Here is a 19,973-nt window from a genome sequence, read left to right as displayed (position 1 = left end):
GTAAACGGAAAATAATCACAGGATGCTACCTTGATTTATTGTATAACAACGTTCTACGATTTCGTAACAGTGAATTCAATCAATGATAAATTATCTATGTTTGGTAACTAGACTAGATAGTACGCGATACTGCAATTGTTGTAAAGGTTTCGTAAATTAATATCTTTTGTATTTTTAATTAATCTTTCAATTAATGTTTGTTAGAACAGCATTGCAGCAAAAAAGGATTGGTTGCTGGCCTTAGCCCAACGGTGGGTCATTTACGTACAAGCAATCACTTTACTTTTTCTATTCTAAAAATATTTATTTCGTAATAAATGTTACGTGTTCTTTCATTAAACGACGTAACGAATAAATGTTATTTTCCTTAATTTTTCGTTTCATATATTTTTGAAATATTTAAATTTGAATCGAAACCATTCTCTCCACGTCCTTTGTACTGCGGGGGTAAAAAGAAAATGGATAGACGTTGTAACTGCTTATTATTCATTGTTCTCGAGGGGCGGGATTGAGAGCTTTCCCTGGCTCCGTGATTCGACTCATTTTTTAAGTAACAAAACAAGTAGCTCTCTCAAGAATAACATTGGAACAAGACTTTTGAAAGGAACAATGAATTGAAGCGGATTAATTTTAAAATTCAACGCACGTGATTATTAATAGCAAGGTACACGCAATCATTTATTATTCATAAAAATATGCTATTTTATTTTTTGGAAACTACAAAATTATCTAAGCATTAGGTTATAGAATTATAAGAAAGTGTTAGTACTATCTAGGGGCTACGTATTGCTCTTCGATAGTTATTTGTGTGTAGCTACGCCCTCTCTGTGTCTTTAGTTAAAGTCGATCAATACAAAGAACCAGTCAATCATATCAAAGGTTTAATCAACCTCGCTATATTTTAATCCAAACATTGAATTCAAATCAAAATCGATCGGCTACGCTTACAATCAGAACACGGCGATGCAACAAAAAACTAATTGACAACAATCAACACTGTTGTAACAAAAAACAATATTTTCTATCATTGTCATTAATAATGGTTAGAAAAAAAAGTTATTCACACCTTTGGTGCGCGCTAACATGACAAATGCGGCGATCGGCGGCGCGGTACAAAGGCAAGCGGTGCGCAAGCGCCGCGGGGCGCTTCGTCGGGCCTAAATATTAATTATCTATAACACAGCGAACACCTTTTAGGAGATTATCGCACTTTTGTACTGTATAATGCAACCATCTCTAGATCAAGATAGAGCGCCGTAGTTTATACGATTGTAATAACCGGACTCGGCGCGGAGCTTCACAGTACCTACTGGCTGACCTCTAGTATCGTTATTTTTCTGTTAATTAATTACTGGAATATGTTTTGTGAATATAATAAAATCTATCTATAGCTTATTACATTTCGTAAATATTTTTGATTATGTCAACGTACGTTATCCGTTTAAACTTTAAAGTTAATTTAATTTTCTTCCCTCCCTCAAAACCTGGCCGCCTCGAGCTATGCCATGTGTTGCCCGTCAGTATTAACAAATTGTATATTTATATGAAAAATAACCACAAACGCTTTAGGGCAGACTATCCTGGCAACGTGTTGTAATGAATTTATGCGCATAGCTCGTTTAATTTCTGTTTTTAATCAGCTGCACTTCCGCTCTTTAATGTTCTAATTAGCTCGATTTTTTCAAAACAATTAGGTACCTAAGTTTGTAACTTATCAATCAAAGTGAAAGACTTTTTTAAATAAACCAAAATTTTACCTACATATTTAACGAATTAGTAAAAATATCCACCAAATAATAACAATTATTTATCTGTGGACAATTTACATATGTTATAATGACTAAATACATTATTATCGGCTATTTAAAGGTAATGAGATCAATGCCACCGGCACCGCCAGCTACACTCGACGCCGACGACGCAGCGCTGTCAACTAGTCAAATAAATAACCTCCAACAACAAATATTGTAATAACCGACTTACGAGATACGTGAAATTATACGACCACAGTCCTAACAAACAAAAATAAGCTCTATATCAATGACAAAGAGTTCAAAATTGATTTAAATGTATCAATGAAACAAAATTTAAGTTTCTTTTAATCCTTTGGTAGTAATACAAAGGTTTTACGATCAATCAATATTTCGTTTTAATACAGTGGAATAGGTTTTAATTTTGCTTATCAGATGATTGAACGTTAAATTTTATGAGTACTTTAAAGTTAAGTGGGAAATCTGAAAGGAGTGTTAAAACTCGAGCGAGCAGATGGTGAAGACGGCGGCGTTGATTCAAACTCAATTCTTTACACTCAATAAACAGGACATTATATGAGACGTAGAAATTAACATGCTAAAGCGTAGGATAAACGTTAAATACCATTCTGGATTGAAAAAAAAAGCATACCAACTGGTTTTGAGCAAGGTAGTAGTCTACGCATAATACGCTTCTCGAAAATTAATATTGGTTTGTAGTAGAACTCTAATATTTAATTGTTTTCCATCTTAACAGTGACCAGAGTTGTTTGTTTGGTCTTCATCTGCTTAGTGTTAAAAAAACGTCAAAATGCAAATATTTTACACTCATAAACAATCTAAATTAACATAATATATTATTTGTCACGATGTTATTTGAATAACAGCATATAATCGTATTTAGTGATTTCGGACCCGAATTATGATTTAAACTATAAAGCCGTTAGTAAGTTACCTGTACCTAGTATAAAATGAAATAAATCTGTCACGCTCAAATATCTTCGATTTGATTCCCATTGTAAATCCATTAGCTGGAGATACCAAGTAGATATTTTTAATCCACCGTGTTTAATCGGGCAGCTTTTATGACGTCCTTGATTCAGTCACGGCAAATAACACGAGTGGTAAAAAAAACACAGGTAGACGCAAATATTTGTGAACAATTTGTAGAATTCACACTTAATAACAAGGAGGCGTTCTGTCGGTGTGTTGGCGGCGTCTTCAAAGGTGTAATTAGCCAATACCGAAGTGCCATGATTGCGTCTATGGGATACATTGGACGGCGTCTTTGAGGAAATGATATCTATTTAGAAATATTCTAACATGTTTCATACTATATGGTGATCATTTATAAATTGATAGCTTGGAAATGTGTGCGTAATGAACAAAAGTGCTTATCTTATGATGTGATGTTTTGTGTTTAAATGAATCACTAACACGAGTGGTTCAAATACTTATTCCAGTGTACTAATCACACTGGCAATGTACTATGTATGTTTTTAGTAAAGCTATATCTTATTTTATATCTTAAAAATCATTAACATTTTAGTTACTCGATACAAAGTTATATATATGACAAAAAACATGGTATTTTTTATGCAGAATATATAAATTAAATTATATTTTACTAATATAGCTATGCAATGAATTAATGAAAAAGAGTAACAGTTGAATGTCTTTACGGTATATTTAATCGTATACTAAGTTCATTCCGAACTACGTACTACGTACGTACCGGAGCTTCCTAGATCGTACTTATTTATTTTTTTTATAATGAATAGCAATACTCAAATTAATCAAGAAATTACTCAAATTCCTATTTACTCCTCCTTTTAAGGTTATCACATATTTTAGGAGTGGGGACGACAATAACCCAAGGGGTCGGGATCGATCCCGCGACTTTTTAACTTCGCTAGGCGGTCCGTAAGCCGTTGGTGTTTCGAAAAGTATATTTTATTTTTTTAGAAAACATATACATGTTTTTTCTTTAAGATCTATAGTATAGTTGACGATAATATTTTTACGTTTTGAAACGGAATCTACCTTCACCTTACCGAGAGTGCATGTAAATAGATTGTAGGAAAGGATATTCTCGTTATATAACCATTATGAAATTAGAAATGTTTTAGTAATGGATATTTTAACAGCACAATATTATTAATGAATGTCATTGTAATATTTCAGCGGTTTAATTGGTTTCAATTTCGTCCCCTATATATTTTTTGTCATATTTAAAACTTGCTTGACAAGCGTATTATTAAATTTTTACGCGTAACGTAACGAAATTTGCACAATGCATTCGTAATTGTGTCACAAACGAAATGTATGTTTTATAAAAGTAAGCCAAAAGTATTAGAATGCAAGGTTCAAATTATTTTACACTATAAAATTTAGTATTTTTTTTTATTATATTTTAACGCACATGAGTTTTATGAGTTATTATATTTTATTATGTTGCTTTGTATAACTATGAAAATCCATTAGGCGCGTATTATGGTTATTATAGCAAGTAGATATATACTACATAAAAAGATAAAAATATACATATCAACGTAATGTATTCGATAGAATTTAGTTCTACGAAAGACTTTATTTAGTTAGTGAACCATAATCGATAGTGACTAAACAGATCACGAGACGGATTGAAAACAATTAATAATAATAAAGTTCATGAAAATATAGTGTTGCCTCCTTGGAGTTGTGTTAGATTCGTTTAAATCACGTTTCCATTTCGACTCAGTGTACAATTAATTCATATTTAATGCTAACATACCTTACGCTGACTGAATTATAAGTCAAATCAAATCAAATCAAAATATACTTTAATCAAGTAATTATTCAACAATTTTGAATCGTCATTTAACAAACTATATTAAGTGAAGCTACCACAGGTTCGGAATGTAGATTCTACCGAGAAGAACCGGCAAGAAAATTAGTAGTTACTCTATTTCAACATTTAAAAATACAGTCAGTGTAACGTCAATCCAATACACTACTGAATCGTAAAACTTTACATGATCTACGTTTCACATCAGCAAGTTAACGATTACAGTAACCATGTTTATGCTTTAAAAAATTGGGAAATAATAAATTTATATTAAATTTAATTTAGTTATCACACAGTATTCAATATTGATCAAATTAAATAAACATGTGAAGTAAATAAAAACTGGTATTTCCACTTTGTAATTTTGATAAGTAGTTTGAAAGATATACATGTTCAACTATTAGATTTAAGAACAAAATTAATAAGAAAATTGTTTTTTTTTTTAAGTTTAAAATTGTAATTATCAGTTTTTCTCTACTATAATATGCATGATATATACATGTAAACTTTCCTCTTGAATAACTCTGATTAGTGAAAAAACCATATTAAAATCCGTTGCGTAGTTTAAAAGATCTAAACGTATATAGGTATGCATGGCGAGAGGCGACTTCGTTTTATACTATGTAGAGATAATCGCATGAGCAGAAGAAACATGATGTAATTAAAAAAAAAAACAAAAGATTTCTTCCAAATCAAAACCCTAAAGATTCTGTCATATTAATAATTAATAATATATTTCTCACAATATTCATTGTGTATATCATTTATTTTACCAAATCATACCACAATATGTTATTTATTAAGAAAAAATACAATATAGTTACATATAGTTTTACTTCGTTGTCACTCTAAGGCTTGACTTGCGTATACTTTGCTGCAAATAATCTCGGTGAGGGAGTTACTTTAATATTGGAAATTACACAGCAGCGTAATATGTGACGCTCATGTATCGATATAAAATTTAATAAATCAATTTACGCCGGCTCGGTCAATCAACCGTGCGGCTGTATTAGCAACCGTTGATACTAGATACCCGCACAGGTACGTGTCAATACCACTACTGTCTACCGTTCTATAAATTCAAATAAAAAAATATTCAATTAAATAAAAATGCTTTTTGATGGTTAATATATGCCTAAATTATATTATTGAAAATGTATAAATGAATAAATAACATTATTTAATGAAATCAGTACATCTGATGCGTTTTCAATTTTAATACATTAATTTTATTTCATTAAATTTGTCGTTGGTTTTAGCAATGTTTGACGATGACGACTAGTACACTCTCTAAAAAAAATTAGTAATCTTCATAATGAGTAAAATATGGGATCTGATAACACGTACGCTTAAATATAGTCAAAATATGATGTATGATGTGTGTTCGATTATCAATTTTTTAGATGGATTTGAATATTTCTGTTGGTGAATATTTCTTTCGTTTTGCATATCTCGAATACTTGCCGTTGAAATAAACACCAATATACCAATAATATTAGATTAACGTAGTTTTTTTTTAAGATATAGGTTGGCGGGCGTATCCACCACTACCCATAGACAATGGCGCTTATATAAACAGTAACCATTCCTTGTACCGCCAATGCGCCATCAACCTTGCAAACTAAGATGTTATGTTCCTTGCGCCTGTAGTTACACTGGCTCACTCATACTAGCTTCAAACCGGAACACAACAATACTTAGTACTACTGTTTGACGGTAGAATTTTTGATGAGTGGGTGGCACCTACCCAGAAAGGCTTGTACAAACCACCAAGTAAAATAGTTGTTACCTAACAAAAATAAATCACAATTATTCCCCCTTTATGACAAATACGGTTATAAAAATCTACGAAAAATCATAGACAGTCAAACATTTATTGTTGAAAATGAATTATTGTTTTTGCCTCCACAGAGTTAGTGTCGTTAGTCGCAGCATGGGGGCGTTTGTGACACGCGCCATTTGATGCGAACAAGTGACTTCCCTTTCTATTTAACGTGAGTGATTCGCACTCGGAATTTAACAAGGGACATATATCATTCTGCCATTTTCATTGATATAAAATTAAAAAAACAATGACAGAATTAGGTTGATTTGGATTTATTTAAAATAATTTAAAAGTGTTAGAATTCTAGTTTTACGGCACCTTAATGTTATTTTGTATGATATTCAAAAAATGCAATAATTATTAAATGCTGTTAAGGGTCCCGTTACACTGGTTCTTCTAATTTAACGCTATAAGACAAATTAACGTAAATAGTTTATATATAATAATGTTAAGGAACTTGATTACATTAACTCCATCAGCTAAATAATCATCCGATAATATTTTTAATATTATTCTTAATATTACATATCTATGATTATACAACCAACATTTTTAAAATTTATGTTGTATATGTAGGTGGTCACCATCATCCATAGACATTACCATAGAAAGAAATATGAACCATTCCTGATACCGCTAATCCACCACCACCGGGCACATTGAAGTACCTAATCTTACTTTGTTACGTTATTTTTTCTTAACCGCCCAGCACGAGATGAATTGCAAACGCTAATTAGGCACACGAACACTTTAGACACACACTCAATTTTTGAACCCGAACACAAATGATTGAAAAAATAACTCTTTATAATAGATAATGCACATAATACTTAAAAAGATAATAAATACAATATCATAAAAATAAAGTAGACAAGTTTTTTAAAGTTACTTAAAAAAAAAAATTTTTAATATTAATTATCACTTTTAAAAAAAAAAAATTATGTATTCTAATCATTAAATATTTCATAGATACATATTACAAACACGTATTAGGTATCTACTTAATTTTGTCATTAATCTTAAACTTATTGTTTCCGGACAGTTTTATATTCGACTGCTTTATCGCAGTTCATTTATATTGAATAAATTACAATTATATAACGTAGCTTATAACAAGTATACAATTGAATAATCTACTTCCTTAATATAGTATTTGTATGCTGATGGGCTGATTGCAACGTTATTTTAACGAAACTAATTTTGCACTAATATTAAATATAGATCGACTAATTCTGTATAAATGGTCTAGTAAATAATAAATTGTATATGTATATTAATAAACGAGGACATATATAGAAAATAAATAGTTACGCCTCGCAGTTTTTCCAACTTAACATTTAAACTATTGACCTGACACTTGGTAATTTGTCGCCTGGGTAAGGAACACCCACTCATCAGGATATATCCTACCGCCAAATTGCAATACAGAGTATTATTGTGTTCCGGTTTGAATGATTAGTGAGCCAGTGTAGCTGCACAAGCGACATAGCACAAGTGACATAACATGTCAGCTCCCAAGTCTGACGGTAAATTAGAAATATGAGAAACTATTAATATATCTTACAGTACTAATGGTTATGGGCAGTGGTTACCACTTATCATTAGGTGGCCCATTTGCGAATCCGCCAGCCTACCTACCTATATGACATAAAGAAAGAATTGTGTATTTAATATCCTTAGGTGTATTCCAGATGTACTTTATTATAGGGTATTTAACCTTTATATAAAGTACATATCCGCATTCTATTTGTAGTTTTTTAAGGAATCCAATGATTGAACCACAAAACCACCTAGCGACATTTAGAAGTAAGCAGGCATTCTTATAGTTTCATAACAATGTACTTGAACTATATTATTGTGGTGTGTTTTAATAGAAACGGCGTCAGCGATTGTATACATACGAGGAATAATTTAAACTTATAGCACCAAATCTCCGGTTAAGCAGCGTCCAGGCAGTCTCCCTTGTAAAGGCATGCTATTATAATTATATAGTTAAACACATCCACAACTGTGACATGTGTTTATCTATAATTATTTAATGACTCTTAGATTCAGTAGACGAATAAAAACCAATAGGATCAGAATAAATTAAGAAAAATAAACATTTTAATTGCGACGATGGGTTTAATAGCTAAACAAAAACTCGTTACTACAAAAAGTGTCTACCTCGCGAGGAAAAATTAATATGTCAAATAACATTTTGCCATATGTGTATCCACAAACCCGCGTTTATCGGGCGCAATGCAATAAGCGCCAAGCCTCCAGAGGAAGGGAATCATTTGCCCAGATATGGCAAACAAATAGAAGAAATTAGGAGAAAAGTAGTGCATTCCCACTCGCATTGGTATCTTCTGAGTGTGGCTGGATCATAATCAGAAGAATATTTTTGAAAATACTCTTGTTAAATGTGATCAAGCCTCACTGATCTAAAGTTCTAAGAAATACTCCAGCTTACGTATGCAATCTAACGTGGATATTTTCGCATGTGTTTACTTCCTGTATACTTTTTATGATGCCTGTGATAATATATATTTAAATTGATACAAGTACCAGGGACAATATATAACTTTAAACTTTTGCGATGTAGATACTTCACCTACATCGCAAAAGTTTAAAGTGCATAATATTGCATCATAATGGTATCTATCTAACAAATTTCAGACACAGTGGCCATTTTCTAAGGATATTATCCAGCTCCGTACCTACTATAGTGCACACGTGTCTGGGCAAACACGTACCTACATATGAACTCTCTATTCTTTAACTCTAATAATCCTAAGAACTTGGGCGCAGAATCAAAAGTTTTACTTGCCTTCAGAGGCACGGTATAGTAAGCACTGTAATGTAAAAATAACATTCGAAAAAATAATACCCAAAATATTACATTTGTAGGCTGAGCATAAAAGAAACTCTAATTTGAATAAATAAATATACCAAGCAAAGTACCTATAGGTACATACTTGTTTAGGTATATATTATTCTGTACAATTTTACTTGTTTCTTTGTAATAATATATTGAGCAAATTACTGTATAAGACTAGTCAAGAAGGACTGACTCGTATTTATGTAGCCTTCGCTTACAGCTCTCACTTCTGTTTGACATATTTAAACAATAAAAAATTACATTCTAACAAGAATAAAGTTTATGTGCACATTGCGCCGCATGCTAACTTTCACGCTTTCAGGCGAATAAAAGGTGTATTTAATTTAATATTTACTGAATCAGTTAACCATCATATAAAAGTTCATACATAATTGAATACATCGTTATGGCAACACAAGAGCATCACACACATTAGTTTATTTAACTGAACACTGGGTGAACATCCTGTAACTGTAGCAAAAATAGTACAAACATATCATTATATCATTAATTTTATGCCATTTACATTACCTAGTCTTTTTATTTTAAGAGCTTATGAAAATTGCTGATATAGGTACGTACATTCAATTCTAACGATACTTTACCTCACTTGGTGGTACGGCTTTGTGCTCATCTGGGTAAGTACCATATACTCATAATATTTTCTACTAGCCAGCAACAAGACTTAATATTATTTTGTACTGGTTTAAAAGATACTACAGGAATAAGGGACATAACATCTCAATTTCCAAGTTTGGTGGCACATTGGCTATGTAAGTACCTAATAGTTAAAATTTCGTACGGTGCCAAAGCCTATGAGCAGTGGTGACAACTTACCATCAGTTGGCTCATTTGCTTATTCGCCAATCCATTTTATAAAAAATATTCTTTATAACTTTGAATTAAGATAAAGTAAGATATCCGCCAATAAATTTATTCGTAACCAAAAATATAGTGCTTCGAATTTATTGCTATGTAATATAGGTACTAATTGTTAAAGTTGCAAAATATGTACATTAAATGTACCAAGCTATTTAAGTGATACTTTAATTATTAGTTATAATATAACCTATAGGTAATTTCAATTAATTTTTCAAATAAAATTAAAAGTTTCGCTTAAGTACTTTAATTTTTATTTGATTTACGAATCTATGGTTCTTATATTTAATAAATAATATTATTTATTAATATATTATTCATAACGTACTCCAAATTAATCACGAAGTTATAATAATTTCGAAATTTATTCTGAGGAAATTGTTATCGATGAGAAGTAAAGCTCTACCCACATCTATTAATAGAGTTCATCTCCAATCATTATTTTCAGCTCTCTCACATCAATAAGCACCAAGTTCTTTAATCATTGCAATTTCGTAACAAGCTCAAGTGTCGATGTCGAATAAATTTTGTATAATGTAAACGTGATAACAATTTAAATTCTTCTGTAACGGGTCCAGAGCCGACAAAAACAACAAACAAACTGAACGCCTAGCGATTGGTGCAGTCGGCGCAGGGCGGGCCTTGCAAAGCGGCCCCGCCCGCCTCGCACACGCACTCGCTCTTTCGCCCAGTCCTTATCTTATATTAACCAGTGAGAGACGTGTTGCTTACTTGCTTGAAATATCATTACCTGACGTGACAAACGAAACATTTCAAATTGGAAAAGTGCTAAGCGATGCCGAGGCCGACGCGCGAGTCCTACGGCGATCAGAAACCACCTTTTTCTTATATCGCCCTCACTGCAATGGCTATTTGGAGTTCGCCGGAGCGGATGCTGCCGTTATCAGAAATATATAGGTTTATCACTGATCGGTTCCCTTACTATAGACGGAATACTCAGCGCTGGCAGAATTCCCTGCGACATAACCTTTCGTTTAACGACTGCTTCGTGAAAGTACCTCGGCGCCCGGACAGACCAGGCAAGGGTGCCTACTGGACGCTTCACCCGCAGGCATTTGACATGTTTGAAAATGGCTCACTTCTTCGTCGCCGAAAGCGATTTAAGCTACACAAAGGGGAAAAAGATAGTTTGAATGCAGAATTAGCGGCGCTAGCGACTTTTAACAGAGCTTTCTTAGCACGCCAGGCGAATTCTAATCCAGGAGGAATGTCGGGAGGAATGTTCGCACCATCTATTAATCTGTGCCCAAGACTCAGTCCAGAGCCAATGGAGGCGCCAGACACGGCAGCATTGCTGCCGACGGTACCGCGACCTCGTCGAGCATTCACGATAGATGCATTGTTGGAACCTGAGCCTCGGCGGTCCTCTCCTTCGCCTCCTATGGTCCAGCAACCGCATTGTCCAATGCCATTATCTCCAACGCCGTATTTGCTGGCAGCGCAGCGATATCACGCCGAACTTCTAGCCGGTCTACAACAATCTTGCCTGCCTCCTCTTTGGACGTGGAGAGATACCAGTCAATTTTCACATTACACGCTCAATTCATGAACGGTAAGAATATATTAAAACATATTACAAAATTATATTAATACTAATTATTGAATTAATTAATCCAGTTAACATGTATAATATTACATAAAAGCTACACTAATAAATTGATACTTCTTTATTCATATCCGTGACGTAAAAGCTTCGTGCAAAATATAGTTTGAACAGATCTTAGAATATTGGGCAAGAAAACAAATATATTAGATAAGCAGAGTAAGTAAACACCGTATGACTAAACTTGCCTAGTATTCAAGTTACAGAAAAAAAAACCACCATGAAAAATCCGAATTTGACGCTATAATAAAAAAAATTGCTCGTAATCGGTTCTATCTATTTCATCTTTACCGCAAAGCTCTAGATTGTTCATTGGTCTTAAATCGACAAAAAGACTTCAAAACAAAATATTATAAAACTTTAAAATAAAAAAATATCTCCTCTATATTAATTTTCTACAAAAAGAAATATTAAATTAAAGTATGAAGTAAATATTATTAATCAAATTATATTTAGGAAGTAGGTGCTAATGTTTAAACATATACAATTACCTGCGACTGTAATACCTATATATCATATATAACATATCTGTTAATTTTTTACCCGATTTGAGGACATTTTGCAGAACTTTATGCAGGACTTTATGCAGAACGATTCCATGCGGTCATGACATACAATATTTTGTTTTTCATATAACTTATTTAAGTCAACAATGTAAATATTTCACCGAACCAACGACGGTCTATTGTTTCGGTCTATGCGTTTTAGCATCGCCTTCCTATTTTAATAGTTCGGTAGTTGATTCGCAACGTTCAGTCGTGAGCTCTGTGTACGTATACCTAATGGTGACGTGCACATACAATTGGTAATAAATTAATATAAATAAAATGTTCTCCTTCCTTGTTACGTTACCTATTACTAAAAGAACTAAGTATTCAATTTTAACAATAATTATTATTAATAATAAGAAGGACTAAAACCAGACAGATTGATATCAATATTAAAATGATATTCGGTATCATTCTTAGTGTACAAATAAGAATACAGTAGGTTAAAAAGCCTCTAAATACCCCACTGTTGGTCAACAGCCTTCCCTCCTTTTGAACCTTATCCCACCATACTACTTCATTGCGGGATATTAGGTACATCAAAGGATATATATATACATACATCTTACAAATTTTCATCCGATACACGACACATTCAATGTTAATAGAATGAACTGACAGCTATTTAAATATCTAGTTCAATACTATTTTTTTGTCCTTGTAACACTATTATTAAAAACCATGGTTAGATTTAGGCACGCGAAAATTACTGCTTTATTTCTGATTACTTAGGTTATTGACCGCTATATTTTTTCTATCATTATCCGCAAGTAAACTTTAGGTACGTTAAGATAAAAACAAAAGTGTATATCGTCGTTATTTGCTTTACAATATAAATCATAAATAATAACTAAATTTAAAAATATAAAATTACCTACACCGTATTTTCCTTGTAAATTTTGTTTGAAGCAGAATCTATAAAACTAGCAACTTGCTATTTTATTACAAGACTTATCTACATAATACATATTACTTGATATAAAAGATTGAATATGTCACTGTCATTCAGCGTTAGCTTTTCCTTATACTATTCATTAGGACTCGGCGCAGGGTTCGGCGTTTTTACTTCGTTCATGCATGTGTTTTTTCTAACACAAACTCCCATCTTGTAGCGGTATTTTTCAAACTTAAAGACTTCTATTTTTTTTTAATATATGTCATTTTTTATCTTAAATAATCGTGTAATACAATTCTAATTTGAACCGGGTATTTTAACTGTACCTTGAACTGAACAATCATTTCATCTCTACGACTGTTACGCGTGGCTTACTCGATATAATACTTTTTAAATTATTCTCAAACTTTTATGTATTTATATATAACTATATAAATAATATAAAATACTTCTATCGGTTGAAATGAGAGTTTTATTTACTTTCCAATCGCAGCGCCTCCTTCCAATGTAAGCCATCCACGTACTCAAATACTAAATTTATATGGATCTTATGACTTCAACATTACTTCGATACATACCTAGGTATATATTTATATTTTGTATATATATCTACATATTAAAACACCTACCGGCTACCGTGAGACTAAATAACAATCAAGAACAACACATCCTTTTATATTGAGAAGTCTCATTTACTTAATATCACAAACAATAGAGCAGATACAATCCAGCACACTAGTATAGACCATATCTATAGGAGTGTGCTGGATGTAATATTATCTGAAATAATATTTTCATTTCAAAACATTTCCATTAGGAAATTATGTATATATTTTTTTTAAATATTAAATTCTAATATAATTACAGTAATTGTTAATACGTTAATACTACAGAAATATAGAAGCCGTGTAAAATTAATAGAAGGTTTTTTGTACAATATATACTTACTCTTATAATAAATGAATTTGTAATTTTCTGTACTATAAAGTAATCAAAATATATTGAAATCTAAAAATTAAATCGCATTTAGAACCTTACTTACATAAAATTTAGATGACAATAACATAATTTAAAATATCATAGCCAACGTAGGCATCAGACCGATGGCAATGCTGCCGGCATTGTTTCCGTCAATCTTTTCATAATTTCTTCTGTTCTCGCCAAAATACAATAGAAAAGTCTATTTTTAATTTTCAAATATCATTTATTCGAAATTGGAACACGGTAAATAACGTTCGAAAATAATTATATGTCTGCATCGACATTTTCAAGAAGTTTATATATTATCCTTAATACGCTAATGATATTATTAATTTAAAAAATAATACTAATAAAATATCTAATTATTTTGAAATACAATTAGACTGACTTATTATTTAAATATTGTGTATACGTCGCTGTAAATAAATGAATAAACCGTTATTTCTTTGTTAACAGGTACATCATGGATATCAAGAGAGAAGTGAGGTTTAGTTTTAAGGAACTATAAAGGCAAATTATATTAAGCCTTAATCATACTGTGTTAGTGCATTAGTAAATGTTAGTAGCATCGGTGGGAATTCAGAATTTTACAGCAATATTGTATTTAAAGCTGTGAAAATGTGGACCTAATTAAGGTAAGAAAAAACATTTATATATTTATTTTGTACCTTAACCTTAGCCAAATTATCATTAGGAGCTGAGGCACGCTAAGAACAATTTCTTAAAAGATTCTGCAATACAATTAGTATTTATGAAACATTTAAACGATTTCGTTTTAAAATAAAACAAGGCGAAATTAATCTTTAATTTCAATTATAAATGTAATAAATAATTTAGCTGCGTTTTTTGTGACATACTAATAATAAATACTGTTGCCATTTTCTAAACACTGATAAGAAGATTTAGAAAATATTCCTCTTGACATAAAAACTCGAAAAAAGTCTTTATAATTACTTTCTCTTGCATACTTTCCAAATATTAGATACATATTATATTAAAAATTTAAACAGATACAAATTAATATTCAAAAACAATTTCTATACAATTATGCAGCATTAAATTAAATTAAGAATACTGGCAACATTTTTCCTATTGAATTATAAATGAATCAAGTCTATGTCTAATATGAATATTCCGGACATTTGCTATCACTTATAAAAACCAGAGGCAGTTTAAAAAAAAATAAGATGTAAAAAGATTAATAATATTAAATCTAAAAGTATAATATTATATACTATTTAATTGTTTCAAACTAATAATAAAATCCGATTTACTTATTTTAGGTTACTTTTTTTAACTATTCATTATTAACAAAATAACCGGGTAGTAGAGCAATTTAATAAATATATTAAGCACAGATAACTTACAAAGTTACAACCTGTGGAAATGTATGGTAGATCAAAGTATGTTTTATCACGATGGTCTGTTAGTTAACTTCATTGCACAGATACAAAATAAACAGTTATAATGTAGAGGATGCAAAGGATTGAAGAAGGATTATCTTTTGAAGCAATCTTTCCTAGGCAACCTTTATAATTTTAATATTTTAGAATAAAAATTAACATGATAAAAAGTATAAATAACTTTTTTCTTTTTCAGGATAAATATCTGCAAAAACAATTTCAAAAATAACGAAGAAAAGAGTCATTTTTTTATTATTATTAAAACGATTATATTCCCTTATTAATAGATAAAAAAAGTATTATTAATATTATTTTTATTAAACTGTGATACTTGTGTTAGATCAGCATTTGTAAATATGTAAAGATTAATATTTAATTATAAGATATATAATTTATTGTAATTGTAGTAAAGAGAAATACACTATGTACGTTAACCGTTGTTATGTTTTTATTATTTCAACTCAATCAGACTAATTTAATTTATATTTTTAAATAAACCTAATGTCAGTCTCTATAAGTCCTATTCATAATGTACCTAAAACAAACGTCAATGCAACTAAAGGTCCCGTGCGTATCGCGATGCGCCTACTGTTGCGTCATCTCGCGGAACAGTGGTGGCGCCTTCCCAAGTAGTATATGATTCATACGCACTTCGAGGTCATTATTAATCGAAAATAATTAACGTTATGACCTCGACAATAATCCAATGTGGTTTTCAATCAATCTATTTACATTTTTTTCGTGCAAAATCGATATCAAAAGGTAAGTAATGCACCAAAAAAAATTAGAAATCCAACCCTTCCGAGTGAATGTGTTGCCGCTTATTATTGAATTGAATTTTAGGTAAAAAACTATTCGAAAGCAGGCATGTCTCCAACGTGAGACAAATTATCGATGTAGATGGTAAACGTATGATCAAGGGAAAAGTTTTACCACAAACTAGGGTAACAAACCCTCCGTACGATGTTACGTTGAAGGTAGATGAAAAAATTTTTTTATTGTAAATTGTATTATTAAGATCTGATGCAAACGACACTAAATCATGAATTTTTACAGTTACTTGTATAAGGATAACAACTCGTTGAAGCAAATATGCAGGATCGTACGGTCAAACTAAATAAGTATTTTTAGAGTAATTGTAGATTCTAGTTTCATAGCAATTTCACTAGCCTCTTGCACTAATAAATTAATGCTTTGCTCTTTCGTTTTGCTCAAAGCATGATGTATGGCACTGGTGCTGTGGTCCTTGTGTGATTAAAAACATAATTTTTGTGTTGTTTTGTTCATAACTATAAATTAATGAACCATTCGATATTTTTTTGTATCCAGTGAACACTGAATATTACATAGGATCAATTTCTTTGTCGCTTTTTTAACTCTTACACTATTTTATTGTTATAATAATAAGAACGCATTTTTATAGTTGAATAGGGACCGCACAATATCCACGACGCAGTGTGGCTGCAAGGCCGGCTTATCGCTTCGAGGGTGTAAGCACGTCGCTGCTGTTGCCTTTTTCATTAGGAATGAAAGTTCAAATTCGAAAACTGATCAGCCACAAGTTTGGAATCAACCAAAGAAGAGTCAGGTTGAAAAATATAAAAAAGGTGTTCCGATAGAAAGTCTCTTTCCTACCACGAAACGTTTGATCGATTGGAATCAAAAACACACGGGCATCTACTAACTTTCCGATTGAGCCGCGAGGGCGGCGCCACATGCGACGCGCACGGGGCCTATTAATACCGCCATAAATATAAAATAATTGATAATAATCGTATAAATATCTTTTATTACTCCACGTTCAAGTGTTTTAAGATAACTAACATTAGTTATTGCGTATTTTAATTGATAATTGATATTTTTAAAATCTCTTTTGTAATTTCAGAGACTATTATTATTTATTTGGATATAATTCCTATGTAAATTTCAAATTTCGAATTTGTCTTATTTAAAAAATCAAACAGGAAAATGGACGACCTGATGGTGACTGGTCAACGCAGAATATATGCAATTACAAATTTACAATGAATTTGACAATTAAAGAAATATTAGGCGTCTTATACACCGTCAATGCTATGCCAATCATATAACCTTTTACGTCTATTCTGTCTGTACACTACACTGGATCTAATCTAATAAACTTTACATAGAGCTAAATATCTGTAAAAATCTTTTTATTACTTATAATATAACCTATATAAAATATACAACTTTTGTTGTTGTTAAATATATACTAATATGATAAATGTAATAGTACTCCATCTGTCTGTTACGATTTAACCGCTAAACCACTGAACCGTATTTGATGATATTTGGTAAGAAATATGTTCGAACCCAAGCAAGGACAAAGGCTAGGCATTTATTATACCTAAATCCTACAACCATGCACCCCGCCCCCTCCCTCCTAATACGCAGGTGAAACCGCAGGCGAAAAGTAGTATCTACAATATGAGCTTTTTGGAGTATGTGACGTATTACTTCATAAAAATATTTACAATGTAAGTAGTACCTTAATAGGTCTGGCGGTTTCCGAGTGATCGGTAAAAAAACCAAATACATAGGTACATAGGTTCGAAATGCGATTTATAGTTACGGCAATAGTTTGAATTTCTTATAAAAATAAATTATATTCGTGAAATATTCTAGCCCCAATATGATTTTCTTTTTCTAATGCAGCGTAATTCCTGTTTTAAGTAGTATTTATTTATTTATCTGTATATGTACACTAACAATATACATATTTTTCATTCACAAAAATAGCATGACCTTTATAACACTGAATATCAATAATAAGTCTGCACAAAAATCTCACGTTGCAAAATTAAAGCTTAATTTTATAATATTTAATAGTAAAACAATAGAAAAGAAAAAAATATCCATAAAGAAAAAGTATATCCGACGCTCATCAGTTCATTAAGATATATAACAAAGTACGTTATTATATGAAATAATAAAATTATTTGTAATACTAATGAAATAATAAAGTTGACTTTAGTGGTCAACACTATTGAGGTATTCAACTGTTTATGTTATGGTTTCTATTGCCTAGTAAAATTAATAAAAAACTTTAAAAAAGAATACTTTTATTCGATCCAATAATTTAAACGAATTAAGTAAATTTTGTTATCACTGATACCAATACTTTGCGCAAAATACAACTTAATCAGTTGGGTTTCATTTAAACTCAATTACAAGATTTCACCCAGTACTCGTATAACAAAATAAGACAAAATTAAACGCTTATAAAAAAAAAGTAACTCACGACATCGTAGTCGAATGAGCTCTACATCCTAGTTCTTAAGATGGACGGACTTAGTCTAAAACTGGAATTTTAATCGACTATATTCCATTTGTTTTAAAAAAAACATTGGGTATTGAATCAGAGTTATAAAATGTCAACACTGAATAAAAACGTATGCAATGATCTACTATTTTTTAAAGTATGATTTAATACTAATTTAGTAAAATATTTAAGCCCAATTCATATTATATTATAAAACATTATATACATATATCGTATATCTTTATATAAATGATTTCAAATATTATTATTTTCGCACTGTTCATATAATTAATTACCTGAATAACACATTCACACTGCACATAACACATTCATATTAATTAAATTATGTGAAAAAATCCAATATTGCATAATGTAGAAACATAGAAAGACATTAGGGGACTTTTTTATATCATACTAATTTGTATCCTTAATACGAAGCTACGAAGCGGAAAAAGCAAAAACCTGAAGTGTTTTTGTAACAATTAAGTATTTCTAAAAGTAGCTGTCTGCGTATCAGTACGTTCTTAACTACGGCATTTTTTTTATAAAGATTATGTAATAAACTTTGGACGTTAAATAATTATATTAAATTTTTATTTGTATATATATATATACAAAAAAAAACGATAATCAGACGTTGTCGTGCTTGACTATGTTTAATTATATACTAAAACCTTCTCCGAAAAGCGCTGCATCTTCTAGTATAAGTTTTATGTTTATTATATTGTATGTTAAGCTGATTTCAGTAAGGCATTACAAAAAATACTATACAATTTAGTTAAAAACCCACAAAAGTAAAATATTAAAAGATAAATCAAACCAATAAATAAAATCGTACCAAAGAAGTTATAAAATATAAAAAATATGAACATGGGATAGATAATTTTTAATCTTTTAACATTAAATCGGTAATTATTATGTTTTATATTATAAATGCCAGCAAAGAGCCTACCCATCTAAGCTGAAGAACCTTTATTAAAGTTTTATAGTTACCCATTCGCTATTGTTACGAGGATATAAAAAATCAATAAATGTATGAAAAAGTTATTTCGGTGAAAGCACCAGTACATATTAACATTGATCTGTAAACAGTA

The 19,973-nt window shown here is 30.9% G+C and overlaps 2 protein-coding genes across 2 annotated transcripts in view; one reads left to right on the top strand and one right to left on the bottom strand.

Moving 5' to 3' along the window:
• LOC113401991 (protein rolling stone-like) overlaps window positions 1-19,973 on the bottom strand; it is a 234,273-nt gene that overhangs the window by 127,075 nt on the left and 87,225 nt on the right. The gene's annotated exons all lie outside the window — the stretch shown is intronic.
• Window positions 10,872-11,715, top strand: LOC113402006 (fork head domain-containing protein FD4-like). Its single transcript, XM_026642101.2, has one exon. The coding sequence runs from the start codon at window positions 10,942-10,944 to the stop codon at window positions 11,713-11,715; it is 774 nt and encodes a 257-aa protein (XP_026497886.1). The 5' UTR covers window positions 10,872-10,941.

The sequence above is a fragment of the Vanessa tameamea genome, chromosome 2 (assembly GCF_037043105.1).
Source record: "Vanessa tameamea isolate UH-Manoa-2023 chromosome 2, ilVanTame1 primary haplotype, whole genome shotgun sequence".
NCBI lineage: Eukaryota > Metazoa > Arthropoda > Insecta > Lepidoptera > Nymphalidae > Vanessa > Vanessa tameamea.
The sequence above is the reverse complement of the archived record's forward strand: the minus strand, read 5'-3'. Positions and strand labels throughout refer to the sequence as shown.

Bases quoted from the DNA above. Each gene is read 5' to 3' on its own strand.
- LOC113402006 (XM_026642101.2), top strand. From the start codon at position 10,942: ATGCCGAGGCCGACGCGCGAGTCCTACGGCGATCAGAAACCACCTTTT.